The following is a 23,472-nucleotide window of genomic DNA, read 5'->3' on the forward strand; positions in this document are numbered from 1 at the left end:
CCAAGTTCCCTCCCTGGCAGCATCTCCAAGATAGGACTGAGAGAGAGAGACTCCTGCCTGCAACCTTGGAGAAGCTGATGCCAGTCTGTGAAGACAATACTGAGCTTGATAGACCAATGGTCTGACTCAGTATATGGCAGCTTCCTATGTTCCTATGTAATTCTACAACCATGTGGATGCTGCCAACTAGGTAAGAACAGAGATCGAGCAAACATTGGACAGAGAGATGATCAATCATTTGCGCAAACAGAATTGAAGCACCAACTGCCCACCTCAAGTAGGCACCCTGCCTGGATTCTGATCACACATCCCAGCATTCCACCACTGCTTCCTCCCACCAACAGACCCAAAAACTCCCCTTGGGGAAGGGGGATGGAGCAGTAGCCAGCGGAGAGGTCTCTCAAGGTCTCCCCATTGCCCAAGGTGTTTTTGTTTGTATGTTTGGTTGGTTTTTTTGCCTTGAGTGAAGGGGATGGGGTGGCAGCCCATGAAGTTAGTATTAATGAGCATTAAATAGAGTGCTTGAAGAAACCCTGGTGGCTTTCAGAACATATAACATTAGCACTCGAGGAGCACAAATGCTTTTAGGGGTAAGCACAAGATTGCTTGACCGTGGTGAAAAAACTTCACACAATCATCCCAGCCCACATGGCTGCATCATTCGCACACACAGTGCATGGAGTAATGCAAAGGGTGAGCTGTTCCAGTGCTGGGCAGTTTTGTGCTACCATCTGTAGAATTTGTCACTGGATTAGTTAAGAATTGCTCCACATTTTTCCTTTGTTTTAAAAATACATATTTACTGTATAATTGAATTGAGATTTTGTTTTAATGGAGGGGTGTTGTAAAAACTGGTTGCAGATTACAATAAAGTTAAAGTTAAGCTCCAATGTGGCCATGGGCATGAAGGGGGCACATGGGGACATCTTTCAATCTTGGTATAATCAAGTAGCAGACAAGAAGTGTACGGGGAGAGTGCAATCTCTGGGGCACAGGCAAATACCCTGATTTAGGCATACACTCTCTGGACAGCAGCACATCCAAACTACAAGCCTGGAGCCTTGAGAAGAGATCCAAGGTGCAACACCCTGCCCCACCATCAAGCAACACGTCGAGGCCACTGATGCTCCACTACCCTCTGAATCCAAGCGCGCTCCATCATAAACAGGCAATCACTTAACACACACATATTGAAAACTGGATTCCACAGAATTCTGGTCATGCACAGAGGCCAAACACTTTTGAACAATGACATATTCATCATTATGAGGAGAGTTAACAGATTGAGTCAGGACTACATCATGGGCATACCTGAACCTAGGCCTAGAGTCTTCATCCCGGGGTCCCTTGGGCTAGTTGGTGGGTCTGGAAGCTGGCACCTTAAGTGCAGCAAACAATCTGTTGACCAGACAAAGGCTACCCCCCTCGTATTTATACCAGGTCTGATCAACCCAAAGTTTTCAGGTCGCCAGTCAACTAGAAGGGCCAATGTTACATACGGAAGATTCAGAAAGCAGCACTGGTGAATTCTGAGGCCTGAATGTCTATACACTGAACTCATTGCACTGAGTCTCTGCCTCAAGCCATGTAATTCTAACTTCAAGCCCCAACATCCTTGACAACTTGAACTTGGAGAGCAGGGAGCTACCCAACGTTTTATAAAAAGGTCGTGGCAAACTTACCACCAAATTCCCAATCACCATGACCAGCAAGAAGACCAGAAGGCACAAAGGCTGTTGAGCCACTTTCATACAGTCCCACATGGTCTCAATCCATTCTCCACACAGGATGCGGAAGATGATGAGGAAGGAATGGAAGAAGTCCTTCATGTGCCAGCGCAGTATATTTGCAGTGGTGTTGGTGCTGAGGTCGCACTTCGAATACGATTCCCCAAAGAGCTGCATCCCAACCACAGCAAAGATGAAGACGATGATGGCAAGAACGAGGGTGAGGTTTCCCAGAGCACCCACCGAGTTTCCAATGATTTTAATGAGAGTATTTAAGGTGGGCCAAGATTTCGCCAGCTTGAAAACCCTCAGCTGTGGACAAAGCAGAAATACAGAATTGAGGGCTTGCAGAAGAGCAAAGAGGCAGACAGCACTGCCACAGGGCAAGAAGAAAAACCAATAGGATACATTAAACATACTGTAGGGCACAAGGAGATTTCAGGACAAACCCACAGCATATTTTTTTAATTACTTTTAGCTCAGGTTGTGCCATTAAGTAGGGCCTAGCTGTCCTTGAGGTGGTAAACCCATATCTGTATTTGGGCTGTACTTGCTTCAGACTATTTCATGCAGGGGTGGCTCACATTTATTTATTTTTATTTAAAATATTTCTATACCACCCAAAACTTGCGTCTCTGACATGACTAAGTCTCCACCACACAAGGGAGAAAAAATGGCTCCATGTGGAATATGGGTGTGGCAGGAAGGATTCTAGTCTAGTGTTCTTTCTGACATGCTAGCTTTGTATTTGGAGGGACATTCAATTAATGGAGCCCCCAACCTCAGTGAAAACTAGGCCTTAGAACCCAATGGGTTGCTTCCTGTAGGGATGTAATGGAATCCCTGCCTAATTTTGCTACACTGGTGATTTTATTTTCTTCTGGGGTATTGAAGAGATGGAACAAAATCGGTGAGAAACTTCATTCTATCCTTCCTCAATTAGCCTCAGACAATCCACTGCAATGGAGAGGGGTAGGAATGGTGTTGCCAGGTGCAATTCTATGTTTTGGTTATCACCCTTAAAGTCCTGTGTAGTTGAGGACAAAGATACTTAGACATGGGACCGGCTTCCCCTCCCATTTTTAAAACAAAAAGAAAAAGCTCTAAATTACTGGCACGCTCACAAATGACACCAAGGCTAGGCCTTCCCCAGATATACTTGAATTTTGATATTCACTTGGAAAATAGCACATTTGACACAGCTGGACAAATTCCCAGAACAGTACCTCACAAAACTTGCAGATTGTTTTAATGGTTTTCAGTACTTTTTCACTCCCTAAGTGCTGCTTTTTTCTCAGCATGATTTTTCTTCTTCTGTGCCCTCAGAATCCTTGGCCTCATTTGCTCACGTGCATTGCCAACTGGCTGTGGTAACCCATGCACTTTTGTTTATGAGCTTCTATGACATCATTATGTCACTGCTGTGACACTGACAAAATCACATGGGTCACCACAGCCAATCAGATAAAATGGAAGTGTTGACAAAGGAGGCCAAGGGCTATGATGGCACCATAAAAGAAATAAGGTAGTATTTAATTGGCTTAACTATTGGCTCATTTCACCTGTTTGTTTTTGTTTCATGCTCTGTTTGGGCAGTTGCTTCATTTCAACTTTGATTTGGTTCCCATTTATTTCAATGGGCAAATTTCAATTCATTGTAGTTTTTTAATTTCTTTTTGGAAATGGATGAGACTTGAAGGAAGAGAGGCCCTCCATGAGAGGGCAAAACCTGCTGAATTTCATCAAAAGAGATGTTGGGATTTTTGTTCTTGGGGCAATTGAAGTCTGATACTTTTTAAAAGGTTTCTACTGGTCCTGCCCTGTCCCGCTCAGTGTTCTTGTGGACAATTTGCATAACCTCACAAGGATGTAGAGCTGTCCATCAGTAAAATCCATGTAATATTTCAGAATGATAGTTGCAGTGGTTTCCAAGGTAAACACTACTGAATGGAAATGTGCAATATTTCTGTGAATTTGAATTTAAGTGTTGAGTCAAAACAAAAATATCAGAGGCACAGATTAGGGATTTGCAAACTGGCTTGACCTCTAGCCGGTTCACCATCAAACGGGTCTGACCGGGCCCAGTTTGGCTTGAGGTCGAGCTGAACCCGCTTGGCCAACTCAGGGCCAGTTTTGGGGTTCTAATGTTTTGTTTTGTTTTTTAAATTAAGCACTCAACACCTCCGGGGTGTGTGGCTGTAGAGGAGTCTCTGGTGGTTACCCCTCCCCCCGCTGGCCTCCCCCTGCTCTCAAAATGCCCTGGTTTGGGTGGTTTTCAGCCCGTTCTGTGCCTCTTCGTGCTGGCAGTGGCCATCTGCATGATCGGGGTCACACAGATGGTCAGTGCACATGTGCGGCGGCCTCCAAAATGGCCTCTGCCAGTACAGTAAGGCCTATAATGGGCCAAAAAGAGCCCAGAACAGGCCCCAAACCACCTGAACTGGGCCATTTTGAGACTGGGGGAGGCCGGCAGGGAAGGGGGAACTGCTGGAGATCCTCACCCCGTGGCAGCGCCCCCCCCCCGGAAACAGTGAGTGACTAATTTTTTTTTACACTAGAACCCCAAACTGACTCGAATTCATGCCAAGCCGGGCGGGGGGGGGAGTTCGGGGGGGGGCACAAAACTGAACATGACCAATTCTCTATGAGACCAGTTCGGACTTGCTGAACCAGGAAAACCACTCTTATAGCAAGCCACTTTTGTGCACACCCCTAGCACAGATATGGGGAATGGTCCAGGATGTTTGGGTTAAACATGGAATTGATAGATTGGGTTTGGGTTCTGGGAACACATTAAAAGAGAAAAATATAAATGAGTCACACACAAGAAATGAGGATATTGCATTGGAGTGAACAGATACATTAGGAACAATCGCATGGGAAGGGATTTATTCATTTAAAGAATACACCAAACAAACATGTCCTGGAAATGTTGACCCCAAAAGGGGTCATTTTCATAGTTCCCTCCCAAGAAAGGAACTAATTGGACGGGGAAGCAAAGGAAGCACCAATTAAAAGCTTTTATTCAGCTGCCATGTGCCTCATTGACAGCTCAGAGCTGTCAATCACATTGTCTCACACTGAGCCCTCCTAACTGCTTAGAAGCCACTTTCCATATATGGAGAAAAGCCCCCAAGCAGTTAGAGACAGACAGACTGTGAGAGGAAAACACATAGCGGTGGGGGTGGGAACCCAAACAATGCAGCCAGCTGGGCAGCCAAATTGGCTCCAAGCTACACCAGATTGCTTTGCTTCAGAGGGGGACATTGTCTTTAGGGGGACTCTGCTTCACTTAAGCCTCCTTCCAAAGTGGTTCCAAGGTGGGGTGGGGTGTTTCAGAGCATAATTCTTTCCTAAACGAATGCACAGCGAAGAGGACAGCATCAAAACCCTACAAATGTGCTCATGACAAGAACCAAAAATAGCCAGAGAAGGCACTGTCCAAGACACATGAAAACAAACTCAAAACCAAGTCAGAAGTGTCAGCTTAGCTGACGGCCGTTTAGCAGCTTACCCCGGCTAAGGGAGCAAAGAGGCACCTTGAAAAGTGGTGATTCTCTGATATTTTGCAAGTGGAGAGAGACTGTCCCCCTCCAACGCCAACACAGCAACCCCCCAGCAGTCCTGCTGCTGTTTCCCTTATATTTCTTTTTAGATTGTGGGTCCTCCAAGGATAGGAAGCCATCTTATTTACTCATTATTATTTTCCCATGTAAACTGCTTTGAGAACTGTTGCCTAAAAGTGTAATATCAATATTCGTTGTAGTTGTCTCTGATTTGTTGCTTAAATGTGAGGGGAGGAGAGCTGGTCTTGAGGTAGCAAGCCTGGACTGTCCTCTTTGGGGTCCACCTTGGTTTGCACTTGGATGTGAGCACAGTAAGATATTCCTTTTAGGGCAGGGGTTCCCCACCAGTAGGGGTCTGCACGGAACTGGCTGGCCCGGTTCGGTTTAAGTGCGAACAGCACTCCAATTTCACCGGACCAGTTAGTTCTGGCTCCCCTTCCAACCCGCCCCCCCGGTCCGGGGAGGGGTTAGCGAATATATTTTTGATTTTTTTTTAACCTCTAGCCCCTTTGGGGGGCTTCCTAAAGGTTGTGGGCAGGGATCTGTGAAGGTTCCCCCTCCCCCCGCCAGCCTCTGTAATTGCCGCAGCGGCCCATTCAGCCGCACTTTCTGGCCCGTTTGGGCCTCCATATACCGGCGCGGCAGCCATTTTCTCCGCCGCGCATATGCAAATGGCCTCTGTGAGGCTTGGCATGGCCCAGGGCCTCACAGAGGCCATTTGCGCAAGCATTAGCGTGGCCATAAGGCAGCTTCTGATGTTATTAGTACAGTAAACAGAAATGGGCCATTTTCAAAGTGAACATCATCGAGGCAGATTTATTAATTTACAGTCATCAGAAATTAAAATCATGACTATAAGAGTGGCTTGCAAAAGTGATGGAGGTGATGGTTGTCAATATGAAAGCTCCATCTGCATTGCTTGCCCCATGATGGCTTTTTCACACACACACACACACACACACACACACACACACACACACACACACCCTCGACCTTGATGTTTTCAAGCAGAGATTATGCATGTGTGAACGGACTCTTATTCTCTTTCCGAGGCGTATAATATAGTCTTTTCCCCACTCATGACTGGCACAAACATATTATCTTTTATGCACATGGGCAAGGGTGAGAAAGAGGAAGACATGGAGAGAACACTTTACCAATCTGAAGGACCGTAACACCGACACATTTCCCATGCTGGAGAGACTTAGTTCCATGAGGCTTAGTGTGACAATTATACTGTCAAAAATATTCCAGCCTTGCTGAAAGTAGTAATAGGGATCCAGCGCTATCACTTTGAAGACCATTTCTGCTGTAAAAATTCCAGTGAAGACCTGTGAAAGGCAACAGGATATTAACCTGTAAGCAAGATCTTGTGTCATGGGTGGCTTCTTACAATTACGAAAACGCAGCTGGAGAAAACACCACATTTTGCTTCCAAATCCTTCTTTTCCTCTTGTCATGAGGTTTTTGCACATTACAGTTTTAGGTACAGTAGCATGACAAACCTCTCTAGTCCATGAGCCAGGCCTACAAATTCTGGCCACTGGTACCATCTCAGGGGACAAATGTTCACAGAGATCTTTGGCAACATTTACCCCCCTAGAGAGGGAAGATAGGTGATAGCACTGTTGCACTTATAGCTCTCTCTGTGTTATCACCCCTTCTTTATCCCTACCTCTAATCGGTTACGGGGGAAATTGCAGTCATTTTTGCACAGAGCAAAGGGTTAGGGTAACAATGAACAAATTTTTTTACTCTCTCCATGGAATGACCTCTGAAGAACATTCCTACCAATTGTCATTTCCATTCCTCTGACAACATAGATGACATTTTATAGCATGTCATTTGTGTTTATAGAACTTTTAAACTCTTTTAAAACACTGTTAAACATTTGGCCACTGTGGGCTCGATGGTCAGGACAATAAAAGCATGATAATGCACCGGAAGCTTACAGTATTACAATGCTACAAATCTATTTTCCATCTCTAGGGGTGTAGCCCTTGTCAAAAATCACAAGGAGCATTCAGATGGTATGGATTTGTCGCCGGAGATGGTACCAACCACCCCAGTTGGCTCAGGTACTAATCATGGTATCCTTGCCTGCTGTGATGCAAAACCCATATTTGGAAAACATATATCCTGCATACAGCAAGCCAGGACTGGGTATTGCTCTATGTTGAATTCACACATGGTAGCAAACCCAGATTCATTGCCATATAATGTGTGAAATGGGCCATCATGCCAGCAAGCTGCATGCTGTGCCTGCCTGAATGTTTGCCACTCGTATTTCAAATCACTGTAAACAAATATTAACATCTGGGAACAAGCTGCCTCTTGGGACTCTACCAGGCTCATTTCCATCTCCCTCTATTAAACAAACAAGTATTCACAATAGTGGGAAAGGTGGCACTTTAAGAATGTAATAATTATAACTGGGAGAGATGAAGAAAAGAATCAATATAGCTGTTCAGAATAGCCCAAAGTGCTTCACCAAGAGATTCGTACAACCACTATATAATCAAGATTATTATTCTTAAATGGTGAGTTGAGGTCTCTTCACACATTACATTTTATAAGTGTACACCAAAATACATAAAAACAGTCCTTTTGGACCAGGTCCAAGGCCCATCTAGTCCAGCATCCTGTTTCACACAGGGAAGCCCACAGCCAAGAGGTGAGGGCATGCCCTCTCTCCTGCTGTTGCTCCCCTGCAATTGGTATTTGGAGGCATTTTGCCTCAGACTGGAGGTGGCCTATAGCCATCAAAAATAGTAGCTTTTGATAGACCTGTCCTCAATAAATTTGTCAAAGCCCTGCTAAAGCTGGCGGCCACCACAACACATCCCATGGTAGCAAATTCCATAGATGAATTTTGCACAGTGTGAAAAAGTGGTTCCTTTTGTCAGTCCTAAATTTCGTGGTCAACAGTTTCATGGGATGACCCCCGGTTCTAGTGTTGCAAGAGAAATGTTCACATACATTTTCACATAAAACATGTATGCACAAACACATCTCTGCAAATACTTGTATCACAGAGGCAACTTGTCAGTCAGGATTGGTTGTGGGTTTCCGTCATGTATACATTCAGTGGCAAACCTGGGTTTCCCTATAATGTAATATTTGAAAAAGCCCCAAGACTGTAGAGGGGGCAAACTGCCCAGGTCAAAACCCATCAGATCAGGGATACTGTTCCTCTTATTTTGAAGCCAACCTAAGTCACCCACCAGTTCCATGAGCTCCCTAGATAAAAGGAATTGCCATGAACAGTACATCTGAACAGACACTGGGGGGAAAGAGGAAAAATAAGGCCCTTGCGTCTTGCAAGTCAGTTTCCAGAGGCACACAACTGACCACTGTTGGAAGCAGAATGCTGGGTTGCTTAGGCCCTGGAACGATCCATCGCAACAATTCTCCTCTCCTGCCTGAATGCATTCCTTGTTAATGACGAATCTCCTTACCAAATTCCCGACGTTAAGCACATTCTCAAATTCTGTCGTCATCTTGTAATGATCCATGGCCATGAAGAGAGTGTTCATCACAATGCAAAGAGTGATGGTGAGGTCACTGAATGGATCCATGATGACAAACTTAACTTTTTGCTTGATCAACAGCCACAGCGGACAACAGTCCCAGATGAGGAACTTCACAGCAAAGTGATTCCAGCAGGGTGGACACTTCCTTTGGGATTCCTCAAGCTCTAAAGAAGAAGGAGCAGCACATACAAGCTGGTGAGTTCATGCCAGAGGCAAGAAGGGTCCTTTGTGCATCCACTGCACACGGAGAAGGGTCTTTTCCCACAGAAAGCTGGGTTTTCAAAAGCACGAGTTAGGATGCCTGCTTCTTTTGCTATCGCTCATTTGTTTGTTCAAAATATGTATGCCCCGCCCCTCCAGAGCACGACTACTCAGGGCAGTTCACAATATTAATAAAATAGATACAATGTAAAATAAAAGACTAATAAAGTTAAACAAGTTAAAAGATCAGGCTAAAACCACATTTAAATTTAATTTAAAAAGTAAAAAACTGAGGAATATAAGAACTAAAGAACCCACCAGAAAGAAACAGCAGATAAACCATTTAAAAGCCTCTTTAAACATATGTGTGTTTTAAATTTTTTTAAAAAAACACTGAGGGAGGGATCATGGCTAAGCTCTTTGGGGAGGGCACTCGAAAGCCGAGGGGCCACAACCAAAAAGGCCCGGTCTCACTGATACAATTTACAGGGTAGTGCTACTAGCTAATCATAATACTTGGCATGTAGTAGTAGTAGTAGTAGTAGCAGCAGCAGCAGCAGCAGCAGCAGCAGCAGCAGCAGCAGCAGCAATGGTCACAGTGATGCCTGCAGTTGCTCAGAGTCCAACCCTGAGGAGCGGGGAGTACTCAAGCTGAAACAGTCAGTCCCAGACCTAGCCTTAGCCTGCCTGCCAAAAGACCCCAGCCTCCAGAACTGGAGACCCTGGAGCCAGTACTCACTGAGCTGAAGCCTGGGCACATCCCCCTCCCAAAGGAGCCACCCCCTTCCACCCAAAGAACCTTGGGCTCCCCCAAGACTGTACAACTGTATGAGCAACAGGCCAGGAGGGATGTGATGGAGCAGAAGAGGAGGAGTAGACCCCAGGCCAGAGGACTGCCCCCTTAAATCTGTCTGCTCTCCAGGCAAGGAGGTGACGCCCAGGAGGGGTAATGTGAACCAGGAGAACCAAAGGCCTCATTTCACCTCCTGGCCTTTGGAGCAAGTTGCTCACTGGGAGCTCTCCAAGGTTCTGCAACCCCTGGCTGCCTTGTGGGATATTGCTGAAAGGTCAGGATAGCAGCAGCAGCAGCAGGAGGAGGAGATGTAGGCCACAAGGTGAATCTAGGGAAATGTCTCTGCCTAAATTGTAGTAAGGGCGAGAAAGACTATTGTGCCCAAGACCTGGAAAATCTCCAGCAAATGAGAGCCCACTATTGTGCAAGGCAGACTTTTCTACTGTCAATTAGTGCTAACAGTTAGGAAATTCCTCCTAATGTCTAATCTAAATCTGCTTCCTTACAATTCCAGCTCATTTGTTCAATTCCGGTCCTCTGTCTACTCCATCTTCTATGAGACAGCCCTTCAGATATTTGAAGACAGCTGTCATTCATATCTACCCTTAGTCTCCTCTTCTCCAGGCTAAACATATACACCTCCTGGACCCTTTCCTCATAGGCCTTGCTTTCCAGACCCTTCGTCATCTTTGCTGCCCTCTTCTGAATCCATTCCAGTGTATCAATGTTCTCCTTAAACTGTAGTGCCCAGAATGGGACACAGCATTTCAAGTGAAGTTTGACCAGTGCAGAATAGAATGGAAGGATTACTTCTCGTGATCTGGACACCATGTAGCTGTGAATGCAGCCCAAGATTGCATTGGCTTTTTTAGCTGCCACATCATACTGACATTCAGTTACAAGTGCATGTCTGTAATCTACACAAATGTATAAAACACTACTAGCTGGTTCAAGCAACCATGGAATTCAACCTTCTCCAAATGACCTTGCTTCTTACTGCTTGGCCAGCTCTGGCACCACAAGAGAACACGGGAAATAACCGCGTCAGCTATATGTCTGTTCCTTACTTGCTTTCGTTTCTGACAGCCACGGCCGTCATGGCAGTTTTTGTTAAAGGTGACCCATGCAGAAACGTCTGGGCCATTGCCATCTTTGCCTTCTTCATGGTTGATACAGAATTAAATGAGGGTTGTCTTCTCTGTGTATGTGTATTGTTGTTGTTTTTTAAAGTCTTTAAACAGAGCAAGGTCAGGATTGTTTACATCGGATTGTTTAGATACAGTCCCAAAACCGAGGAGGCCAGAACATCTCCTTTTCAGGCATGAGCTACACAAATGACAGAATGCTGAGATGGGTAAATGGACTGCCCTACTTTGGAATGCAGGGGGGAAACACATTTTTAAATGTGTCCCCATGCACACATTTAAAAGGCCTCTTAAGTCTCCTTCGAACAGAGAATCAGCAGAGTAGGCAAAGGGCTAGGTTAGAGTATTTCACCCTACTGGTTTTCTATTTGGAGAGAGAGCTGGAAATAACAAAAAGAGGAATATAAAAAAATTGATTCTCCCCACTAGTTTTAGTCTGAAGTAGTACCGTTCATTTGACCACATTATCCCCCTGCATTTTGCTGTAAGTGTAACTGACATCTTAGAGGAGATATTTCAAATGAAGAGTAGATCTTTACATGTTCTCCATTTTAGAGATTCCCAAGCATTTATTTGAATGGGGGGCAAAGTTTATTTCTTTCATATGTTCATATAACATTTTAGAATGTTCAAAGCACCACATGTACAAGTCCTCATCTATAGAAAAACAAAACCTGAAAGAGAAATTCTGTGGAAAAGAATCTGGGCATGAGACTTCCAAAACAGATTCCACCAGAACTGAAACGAGTTACAAGCGATCAAAGGACAGAAATGCAAAACTTAACCGTAACACTGTTTTTCAAATGATACAACACATAAAACTACTGATGAGGGGTTGGAGGGACTCTCCTTCCTTGGAGTTTTTCCCCAAGGAATCTCCAAGAGAAACATCTGTTGGAACTGTTACCGTAAAAGATGTCATCTTGTCCTTCAGCAGACAACTGAACATGATGGTTAATGGGGCAGCTTTCACCAAGATTATCTGACTATCCGCAGAGCACAGTTGGATTTAAGGAGAGCACCTTACCTTCCATGGCACTGGTAATGATACTGACAGCACTCACAGCTCGCTGCCTTTGAAAATGCTCCTCTGAATTGTCCACGGAAAGGCGATGGGGTGACAGAAGCTGTTTCTTGTTCACTTCTTCAGATGGTGTCGTCTGTTTCAGCAAACACATCAAGTTAATAACACACACACCCCAAAGAAGCAGGAGGAAAGCCAGTCTTATTGTAGCAAGCATGAATTGCCTCCTTTGCTAAGCAGGACCCACCCTGGTTTGCATATGAATGGGAGACTTGCTGTGTGAGTGCTGTAAGATACTCCCCTTAGGGGATGGAGCCGCTCTGGTAAGAGCACCTGCATGTTTGCATGCAGAAGTTCCAAGTTCCCTCCCTGGCATCTCCAAGATAGGGCTGAGTGAGATGCCTGCCTGCAGCCTTGGAGAAGCCAGTCTGTGTAGACAATACTGAACTAGATGGACCAAGGGTCTGACTCAGTACAAGGCAGCTTCCTAGGTTCCTAGTTTGTGGTGTCTTATTTATTTATTTTTGCTTATCTCATTTATAGACTGCCCATCCAAAAATGGCTCAGGGTGGTTCACATTCAAAACTAAAACCATTTAAAATATTAACACGAAACATAAAACAAAACCCTTTGAAATATGAGCATGGAACTCAGTTAGAAACCATTAAAACCACTTAGATTTTATTGAAAGCCAAGCTGAAAAAGTGGGTCTTTATTAGGCGTGGGTGATCAGAAATATCAGCACCTCCAACGGTGCAATTTCCTCTCACCACCTTGCGGAGGCAGCCAATCCCAGGGCAACTGCCCCAGGTAGTACCTGGCTGCAGAGTGTGTGTGTGTGTTCTTTAATTGCCAATCCAGCACTGGTGCCCGGGAGGCTGGGCAGTTGCTGGGAATGCTAGGAGGACCTGTGGGGAGGGTGGGGGAACCGGCAGGGGAAGCTGGGAAGGAGTGCAAGGATGCCGGCAGGGGCGCTGTACTCCCTGTCCCCAAGGGCTCACAATCTTAAAAAGAAACCTAAGACAGACACCAGCAATAGCCACTGGAGGGATGCTGTGCTGGGGATGGATAGGGCCAGTTGCTCCCCCCCTGCTAAATAAATAGCATCACCACTTTTAAAAGGCCCCTCTTTGCCCAGTTGGCAACCCCCACCTCCACCTCTGCAACCACATACTACCTGGGGCAATTGCCCCAAGATCACTGCCCTGGTGTGGCTGGGGAGGAAACAGCACTCTTGCGGGTTCTGATATTTCTGAAAATGCAAGCCTAATCTTTATGGCTTTCTTGAAAGCCTCCAGGGATGATAAGCCACTTGTACCCACAACCTAGGGGAAGGTTGAGAAGGCCCAATCCCAAATTGATACCAGATGAAATGATGGCATCCGAAGACAGAGCTCTCCTGGGAGTTATTCACACATGCCTTCATGCTGCAGGGTATCTGAAGAGCAAATCTGCTTCGCAGCATATTCGCAATATATTTAATTTGGGGGATTAAATGGACAGTTCACATAGGGTCGGCTCCTCTTGAAAATCCCTGGCAGATCTTTTTCCTGTGTGTTCCCACCAGCATACTCTGGGTTTTTCCTCCAACCAATCACAAATCACATCATAGAGAGGAGGAAGTGAGAGAGCTTTTTTGTTGTTAGTTTGACAGCTATGGAGGAACGGAAGAATGGCATGACAAGTTGCCAAAAGCTGGATCAAACATCAGAACACTTAACCCTTGCCTTTGTGAGTGACTGCCTTCATCATCTCATGCCCCCCACCACCCACACCCCCCCCCCAGATGATTCAAGAGGAAGGGAAGTTTAAGGCAAAAAACAGAGCTTTCTCTTTGTCATGAAGAAAACTGCAGGCTAATGGAATCAGCTCAGACTGATTCAAAAAGGCTCAGGCTACATCCATTCTGCATATCTAAAGCCTATGTAAACACCCCTTCAATGAATTTTGAAAAATGCCAAATTACTGGCATGGCCACTGCACACATCAAGGGAGAAGTGGATAGTTTTTGGGTTTTGTGTCCCACCACCCCAAAGCTGCTGAAACTAGAGGATTTTTTAAAGCCAGACATACTTCGGGCTAAGCCCAGAATCCACAGTCTTGATTCAGGGGGAAACAGAGTTCTGTCTGTACTGGTCCCTGAAAACCCACAGCTATTTCGGGGTAAATGCGAAGGGAACACTCCATGCTACCACACTCCATGCTGGAAGAGATTCGAAGTAAAAGTCTTGTGTGTAAAGCCTCCAGGTGATCTTAATGAGTGGTGGGGATCTTGCAAGAGAAAGGTACTCTCTCAGGTAACCCAGACCTAAGCCATTCAAAGCTTTAAAGGTAATAACCAGTACTTTACATTTCCCCCGGAAGATACTGGCAGCCAGTGCAGCTGTTGTTTTGATGATGATGATGATGATGATGATTCCTATACCGCCCTTCTAAAAATGGCTCAGGGCGGTTTACACATAGAATTTATTTATTTATTTATCTATCTATCTATCTATCTATTTATTTATTTATTTTTAAACATTTTATATCCCGCGTTTCCTCCAAGGAGCCCAGAGAGGTGTACTACATACTTAGGTTTCTCCTCACAACAACCCTGTGAAGTAGGTTAGGCTGAGAGAGGAGTGACTGGCCCAGAGTAACCCAGCAAGTATCATGGCTGAATGGGGATTTGAACTTGGGTCTCCCCGGTCCTAGTCCAGCACTCTAGCCACTATAAGATGGATCCCTGTCCCCAAAGGGCTCACAATCAGGCATGATATGGGATTGTTGATCTCCATTTTTTAGCACTTCCAAAAGCTGTAAAGGTCTTGCTTTGGATGTTGTACAATTCAGAGAAAAAGAAAACTCTTTTGGAGTTGCCATCAAAAGTAGCTCTCTATGAGGCTGTTTTCACATGCACCCTTCCCTGTCCCAGGCTAGGGAAGCGCAGCCTGAGTTAGGCTGCACATGAGAAATGCTGGGATTAAACCCGATCCTGGTGGGGCACTGCCACCTAGCCCTGCTTTTATACCCGGATCATAGCTGGGGTTCAGGGCTTGAGCGAGTCCTTAACCTGGGCTCAAGGGTCATGTGTTCGTGGGGGCTATGTTCACCCTAGCAGACACAGAGATGGGAGGCACCTAAACCACACATGTCCTGGGGGGTGCCCCAATGCATCACACACATTGCACAGTGCATTGTGGGATATCACCCTGGCATCCGGAGTTCCGCACTGTGGCATGCAGCCTGGATCATCTGGGAGCACTGTCCACACTCCCAGCAACAGACCAGTGCTTGTCTGGCGGGGGAGGTGAATCCCACCAGCATTCCCCACTGCCCACCTGCTGCCCCACACACCCAGTCATGTGAATGACCTCTATGTGCCCTTATTGTTTGTAGGGTTGCAACAAAATGTGGACAGGGGAAATCTGAAGCAAATTTCCTCCCAAGAGAAACATCTGAGAACTTTCAAGGGATATCCAAACCAGATTTTATGAAGCCAAGTGAATTTTTCATGAGGTTCCTGAATATCCTGTACAGTAGGAAGCTAAGGAGTAGATAAAAGGATGCATTCACTTAGTCTCTTAGACTGAAAAGGGAACACAAGGCAGACAGTTCTGATTCAAAATGCAAGCAGTCACAAGCTGTTACAATGGTGTAATCAACAACTCTTCCATGAATCCAATTCTTCATGACATTAAACCAAGTTAATTCCAAATTTTGCCTTTTCTTTTCTACACCTCTTGATCAGAGATGGGCAGAGCATCCCAGGCATTTCCTCAGTTTTGTCAACATTCTTCAACTTCTCTCAACAAACAAACAAAAACAAAACTAAGGAGCCATCCAAATTCTTCTCAAATTTTATTGCAGATGAACTGGGGGAAACGTTAACTAAATTCTGGAATTGGAACCAAATTCTTCAAAAGCTGCCTTCTACAGTGTCACACTGTTCGTCCATTTAGAACAGGGTTATCTACACTGACTGGAAACTGCTCTCCAGGGTCTCAGGCAAGGGTCCGAATCTGGCCAGCTAGCATAAGGGCTATTTGTTTTCTCCACAAATCTCCCGGAACTGATAGACTTGGGTACAAATTGTTTTGTACTCAAATCGATTCACACAGACAGCAGGCACAGGCAGCGATTCTCTCAGCAGCAGGAAGTGGGGAATTCTCTTCTCTTTTCCTCAATCAGGAAAGCAGGAATAAAAAGCAGAGAATCCACTCCAGGCAGCAGGTAGGCAAGGCAAAGCAAAGCTCCTCTGGCTTTCTCTCTTTCTCTTCTCCCATGAGGCAGAATGGTGTATTGCTGCCTCCTTAAGTACATTTGAAAATCCCTCCTTCAAACTCCCCCCACCCTTGTCCCTTCTTTGACCCTCCCCCTAGCCAATGGGGAATCAGTCACCCCTGGCAATACAAGATTTGAATGGAAATGAGCCAATCTGGAACCAGGTGGGAATCGCCAGCCAATCATTGCACACTGCAAGTTACCAGTCTGAAGCTCAAGAAGGCAGGATTTTCAACAAATTTTCCTGACACAAAATGGAGACAGCAAGAGAGATCGCCACAAAATGGAGGTCTCGGTCTACGAATTTTTCAGGTTCGAAATCTGGGCGATTTGTTTTGTACCCGAATCTGGCCAGCTAGCACAGGGGTGATTTGTTTTGTCCTCAAATTACCTCAAACAGTGAGATTTGGGTACAAATCATTTTGTACCCAAATTGATTCGCATATCCCTACCCCTCACACATTTGATGAAGTGGGCCCTTGTCCAGAAAAGCACATGCCACAATAAATATGTTGAGGCTTAAGGTGACTCCAGGTTTTTTCCTTGTTTTGCTGAAAAGACTAACATAGCTCTGTCTCTGGAAGTCATTAGCAAGAGTGCGAGTTAACAAAGTGACTTTTGCTTTCATTCCTCCATGCATGCTCAGAGGCCGGGTGAGTACCAGAGCTGTGGTGCCGCCACGCAGGATGCCAGGCAAGTTGCTGCTGCTGTCTGCAGTTTATAGGTGCCGTGGTACCAACACTAATTAATTTTTAAAGGTGACTCTCACTGCCCCCCAGCACTGCCCTCACCGGCCACCACTGGTTCTGATGGATCTCCCTGTATTGCATGCTGAACATTTTCATCTGTTCAGGCATGAGATGTTTGTCTACCATTCTGAATCTCTGCTTATGTCTTTAAATGACACACCAATACCAACAGGTGTAATGACCTGGAGACCTGTGTTCCTTTGCTGATTGAGAAGCCTTAACAGACTACATAGGAAGCTGCCAATTACTGAGTCAGACCATAGGTCCATCTAGCTCAGTATTGCCTATATAGACTGGCAGCGGCTTCTCCAAGGTTGCAGGCAGGAATCTCTCTCAGCCCTATCTTGGAGATGCTGCCAGGGAGGGAACTTGGAACCTTCTGCGCCTCCCAGAGCGGCTCCATCCCCTAAGGGAAAGATCTTACAGTGCTCACACTTCTAGTCTCCCATTCATATGCAACCAGGGCAGACCCTGCTTAGCTAAGGGGACAAGTCATGCTTGCTACCACAAGACCAACTCTCCTCTTTACAGTTCTTTGTGGGAAGTCCTGATAATATAGAATTGCTCTGTATAGACATACCTTCCAATGACAGATTAATTAAACAAAAAACAGCTGCAGCACTGAACACTGTTCAGCTGCAAATTTTCGTCAGAGATTAGTCTGATGATTCACATCTTTCTGAAAAGGGTGGCTCTACAAGGCCACAGGCTCAAAGCCAATTAGCCTTTAGCTCATTTCTCGTGGCCTCCACAGATCAGATTCCAAAACTGCTGCTCAGAGGCAAGAGCACCCTCCCCTCTGCATCGCCAAAGTGAGCATCTGTTGCTATAGCACCTTGGTGAGATTTCCTAGACGACTACAGAGGTGCCAAGAGCTCTTCCTGCTGGCTGCCCACTCCAGCGGATTCTGAACTGACATTTAAAAAAAATGCTGAGGTTGACATCCAGGGAGCCCTAGCCAGAGTATGTATGTATGCATGTATGTATGCATTTATTTAAAATATTTCTATACCGCCCCAAATTTGAGTCTCTGAGCGGTTTACAATAGTTCAAATAGAACAAAGTTCCCTTGTTATTCCAGAGCCTGAACAGAATCCTGCACCACTAGAGCTCATGCAGGAGTAAAGAGGAGATCCCCCGCCTTGCTCCCATGGGATTTAGCCCCACACTCCTTTAATAGGGTTGAGTGTTCTCATCTCCTGCCGACTGAAGTGGGAGCTGAGAGCACCACTCTTAGCTTTGAGGGAGAACAACAGTAAATGAGCAAAATGAAGAAGTGTTACTGCTGCTAAGCCGCTAACGTTCTTCTGATGTGGTTCAGAAACCACCTTAATGAAGGTGTACACAAATAAAGAATGGCTCATTCATAAGTAGTACACTTCACATATGGTGCTTGCTGCCAAGGTTAGAGCTGGATATAGGCAAGGTGTGAGTGATTCTACTTGTTGCACTTCAAATGAAATTTCAATAAACAGGATTTTAAAAAACTCTTGAAGTGGTTCATAATCCTGCTAAAGCTTACAAGGAATTTCATAATTCCTAATGGCTTTCCTTCCTTTGACTTCATGATAATGGAGCAAGAATTTCCCCTCTGCCCCCTCCCCTGAGAAGGCACAAGGAACGCAGAAACTGTGGCTTGTCACTCCAAACAATTTGCACTCTTATTTCTCTACAACACTGATATGCCACCTTTCTTCTGGAAGTCACGTGCCACTGTCCTATCATGGAAATGGTACTTGTGGGGTTCCCAGATGGTCTCCCATGCCGGTATTGCCAGACCTAGTCCTGCTTAGCTTCAACAGAATGGTTGCATCACCTGTCCTCCAACCATGCTGTAGAACCACTGAACACATTTCAAGGCTAGCCAGAGTGAAAGTAGCATGTACAGAATCAAGAGCAGTATCCTGCCTTGTCCTGAGCGCAGAGCAAAGGAAAATAGGCTGGCACCCAAACAAGAGTGGGAGAAAGAGGAGACTCCAAACAGAGTGTGGGTGCAGGCGGTTTGCCAGGATCATCATTGTTTGTGTGATTCTTTGTCATCAGAAGACATTTTTGTGTGTGCCCCTGAAGAAGGCAGTTTGTCCAACCCCATTGGGCACCAAGAGATGATATTTGTATAATAAATCCCACACATAGTTTAGTTTAGGGGGGAAAGTGACTAAGGGTGACATGATAGAGGTCCATAAAATTATGCAAAGTGTGGAGAGAGGGGATAGAGAGAAATCTTCTCCCTCTTTCACCACACTAGAACCAGGGGTCATCCCATGAGACTCATTGTCAGGAAATTCACAACCGTCAAAAGGAAGTACTTTTTCACACAGCACAGCATTAATGTATGGAATTCTCTGCCACCATATTGTCGATGCCCATCAACTTGGATGGCTTTAAAAGGGGCTTAAACAAATCCATGGAGGACAGGCCTATCAATGGCTACTAGTCTTGATGGCTACGTGCTACCTCCAGGCTCAGACGCACAATGCTCCTAAATACTAGTTTGCAGGGGAGCAACAGTAGGAGAGAGGGCATGCCTGGGCTTCCCAGAGGTATCTGGTGGGCCACTGTGGGAAACAGGATGCTGGACTAGATAGCTCTTGGGCTAGATCCAACAGGGTTGTTATAGTTTTTCCACCTTTTTGGAGTGTTTCTCCTCTCTACCTCTTGCTGCAAGGGGGTACCCATCATGTCTGAGGACGAATGCCGGGGCAAGATAGATCGAAGTTGCAGTACCATGGAGAGCTCCAAGTGGGCCACTTGCTCTCAAAAGGGCCAGAGGTGAACTGAGACCTTAAATCCCTCCAATTTCAACCTACTCCTGCTATGCTCCACCTCCTTGCCTGGACTGAGGAAAGACTTGACGTGTCTACCCTCTGGCCTGCAGTCTTGTACTCCCTTCTCCACTTCAGCAAGTCCCTTCTAGCCCATTCCCCGCTCTGATGTGCAGGCTCAGGGAAGCATGATAATCTTGACATGAATGCAGCCAGTTCTTCAAGGGGATCAGGGGGTGCTACCTCTGGAGTATCCAGTTCAGTGGTGGCTGGTCAGTAAGGCCAGGAGGGGCAGTGCCCCTCCCCCCGCAATACCAACAAGCTAATAAAGGATCAGACTTTCCAGCAGCCAGGGAAAGCTTCAGAGCAGGGAACTTCTTCCATGCTTCTCCTCCCCTGCCTGTAACTTCTTGTTTTGGTCTCACTGGCTGGAACAGCTGCTACTCAAGCTGCTCTAGCCAATCTGATTCCTAGGGAGCTCCTCCTGGAACTGCCTTCAGGAAGAACTAAAACAATGGGTTAAAATGCACTTCCTGCTTGCTTCAGGGAGTATATCTTTAATACGTATTTTCCCTTCTTCCTGGGGGCCAGAAGGAACCCCCTAGGAATCAGATTGGCTGGAGCGGATTGAGTAGCAGCTCTTCCCACCAGTAAGACCAAAAGAGGAAATTGCAGGCAGGGGAGGAGGGGCTAGATGAAGCTCCCTGCTCTGGAGGATTCCCTGGCGGCTAATCTTTACTTGTTTGGTGGGAGGGGGGATGCAATCCCTGCTTTCTCCCTTCTGACCCTCTTTCTGCCCTTTGCTCTTCCTTTCTGCTTTCTGCCTTTCTCCCTGGCTTTTTTGCTCTCTGCCTTCTTCCCCCGCTCCACATCACAAAACTTTTCTTTTTTCTAGCTTTGCCCCTGCTTTTTTTGCTTTTTTTGCGCTTTCTAAGAACATAAGAAAAGAACACATCTAAGAACACATCTCTTTTGCTCTTTCTGTTTTCCTCAGTGCTGGCAGGCTTGGGTAAATACCCAAGCCCACTGGCATGGAGGAATCGGGGGGGGGGATTGTTAGTCTTCTGCCTCTGTGACTAGGTTCTCCCGTGTCCCTCCTTCTGCTCCAATGCCCACCAGCTGGATGAAGGTCTCTGGCTGCAGGGTCTCCTTGCTGACAGGCCTAGATGTCTAGGGGTGTGCAAACTGGCCTCACAGGAAAAGGGGAACCTGGTTTGGCACCATGTAAAGGGGAATCTGGACCGGCACCATTTGCATCACCACTGAGACCACCTCTGCTTTCCCTGCCATCTGCATTTTAAAGGTAAATGGAAGGGCCCCCCCACCACAATTACTGGGAATACCATTTACTTGTAAAGGGGAATCCTCACCAGATTGCCATTTGAAGTATATCCCCCACCCAAGCCAGCCTGCAAGCTGGTTCTTCAAACCGAGAGTTCAATGCAAGCTACTGCTCCAGGTGAGGGGTCTGATGACCAAAGTAGTAAGTCTTGTTAGGATCTGATTCAGGGCACATGAAAAATGAGATGAAGTCCTGGAACTCTTGATATGAGCAGGTCTAGTCAGGGCATTCACGCTGATTACAAGGACTGAGCTGGGGAAGTAAACCATGGCAGGGCAAGCTTAAACATGGGACAAGACCCAGAGGCAAGGTAAGAGTGGTCCAGGAACAACAATAAGCAAAAGGTACCCAGGAGCAAGAACAAGAACCACTGTTTCAGTGGCTGCAATTTTAACATTAGTTAAAATATTATTCTGTTCCATGGGTTCTGCCAAGGCACGGCTCAAGGAACACACCCAGAACTTGGACAGCTCCACAGGCCAGAGTCAGGACCTTGGCCAGTGCCGGGCAGAGGAGCCAGAGCTGGGTACGGCAACACATCTGAGAATGTTACTCCAGTGACCTTTTGCAGCAGACCGCTAGCTAGGCAGGGTGGCACCAGCTGGGAGCTGCCAGGAGGAGTGCCACAGCTATTGGTCTGAAAGAGCAGCTCTTATTGGAAAACATTCAGCCCAGCTTTAAGATTCATTTTTTAGCCTGGCTTTTAGTAATCTTTGAATGTTTTAAACTGTTGTTTTAATGGTTTGTATTATTCTCCCCACCCCCCACCCCACCCCCACACACTGTATTCATTTTTGTGAACTGCCTAGAGCCTTTGGAGTCAGGCAGTAAGTAAGTAAGTAAGTAAGTAAGTAAGTAAGTAAGTAAGTAAGTAAGTAAGTAAATCATCTGAATACTATGTAAGAATAAAAATGACTCACCGTGTCACCAGCTCCTGATTTCTCCAGAATAACTGGAGGCAACAGCACATCTGTCGGAGTAGTTGGGTCCGGGCTTCCTCCTCCTCCTCCTCCTCCTCCTCCAATCAGCGAAACTACCCCATTGCAATCCACCGAGCTGTTCCTCTTTCCATTTTGGGTATAGTTGGGCGAGCTGTGGCTTGCTTGACTTTGCACACTCAGCCGCCTCCCGTTCCTGGGGATGAGCAGGGAGTCCCGCTGGCTTTCGCTCTCCCCAACGGTGCTGATGTCATCATCGGCAAAATCCGCCTCCGAGCCAAAGTCCCTGCTACGCAAGCGGAAGCTGAAGACACTTCCGTGGCTGGCCTTGCGCCTTGCAGAAGTGTCTATTGAGCCAGAAGTGAAGCCCAACGTTGTCTTGAGGATCGAGAAGAGAGGAAGGGGTGGGGGAAAGAAGTTTGTTTTACAATGCATTTACCTGGAGCTAAGGAGCTGTCAGATTCTAAGGCGGGGGCCACAAGCCAAAAATGGACTACCAGCAGGCCCCATCGCTAGTCACCAGTTCTTCTGTACCTCTGCATTGGTGACTGGACAAGGGAGCTCTTAATCCCCATGGGGCTGGATTGAGTTATGAGGTTCCTTGTTGCTGATCCCTACTGGAAATGCCATCTAACATCCAGACTAAGTTTCTCATCAGCACTACCCAGGAGCTACTCTAAAGAATTACTTAATTTGACTAGGACTACTCAGGAGTACTTTAGTCTCATTGTCAAGTGAATTTCTTTTATCAAGATGTTCGTCAGATAAGGATTTCTTTCCCCCTCCCCCAACACATATTTCTAAGCATTTTGGGAAAGTGTTCTAAAGTGCAAGATTCAGCATCCACCCCCCCCCCCGCCAAATGAGAAGGTCATCACTGATACCCTTATCTCTGCATGTTGCATTTGCCCTGCTGCATCCACACAAACTGCACATCATTCCATCCCTGCTCCTGTTATGGAGATTCACAGTTGGAGCAGAGGAAACATCACAGGCTTTAGCAAAGTGTCCTCTTTCTGCAAGGGGACAAGCCTACAGGAAAGAGCCGGTTTTTCAAATATACAGTACTCTACCTTGACATACGCGAAGCATCCTGAGGGTAAAGCACCCCTCTGCGTCGATCCATCTGCTGGGGAACTCCTGAGCACTGCAGAGGATTCTGGGCCATGATCGAAGGTGTGTTCTCCATTCACATTCATACCAAGGGCCAGCAAGGCATTTCAAGACTATCCATTGCCTTGTGTGAACGGAGAGCATACCATGAATGCACTCAAGACTCCTCTGTAGTTACATATTGGATGGATGATGTTGTGCAGTGCCTTTTGAAGAGGGAAGCCCAGAAGGCCTCAGAATGAGACAGGCCATGTGAGTGAACTGGAGGACACAGCTTCACTTTTGTAACAGAGCTCTGAGTGAGTGGTTG

At 46.2% G+C, this 23,472-nt stretch overlaps 1 protein-coding gene across 13 annotated transcripts in view; it reads right to left on the bottom strand.

Annotated features, from left to right (window-relative positions):
- The window catches only part of LOC128329198 (sodium channel protein type 5 subunit alpha-like), a 371,320-nt gene that overhangs the window by 139,294 nt on the left and 208,554 nt on the right, over positions 1–23,472 (bottom strand). For all 13 annotated transcript variants that reach the window (XM_053259890.1, XM_053259889.1, XM_053259895.1 and 10 more), the window contains 5 exons: positions 22,032–22,427; positions 11,993–12,125; positions 8,752–8,990; positions 6,451–6,624; positions 1,683–2,039 (listed from right to left, as the gene is read on the bottom strand). In XM_053259890.1, the coding sequence (XP_053115865.1) occupies positions 1,683–2,039; positions 6,451–6,624; positions 8,752–8,990; positions 11,993–12,125; positions 22,032–22,427 (1,299 nt within the window). The remainder of the gene's footprint in view (positions 1–1,682; positions 2,040–6,450; positions 6,625–8,751; positions 8,991–11,992; positions 12,126–22,031; positions 22,428–23,472) is intronic.

The sequence above is a fragment of the Hemicordylus capensis genome, chromosome 6 (genome assembly GCF_027244095.1).
Source record: "Hemicordylus capensis ecotype Gifberg chromosome 6, rHemCap1.1.pri, whole genome shotgun sequence".
NCBI lineage: Eukaryota > Metazoa > Chordata > Lepidosauria > Squamata > Cordylidae > Hemicordylus > Hemicordylus capensis.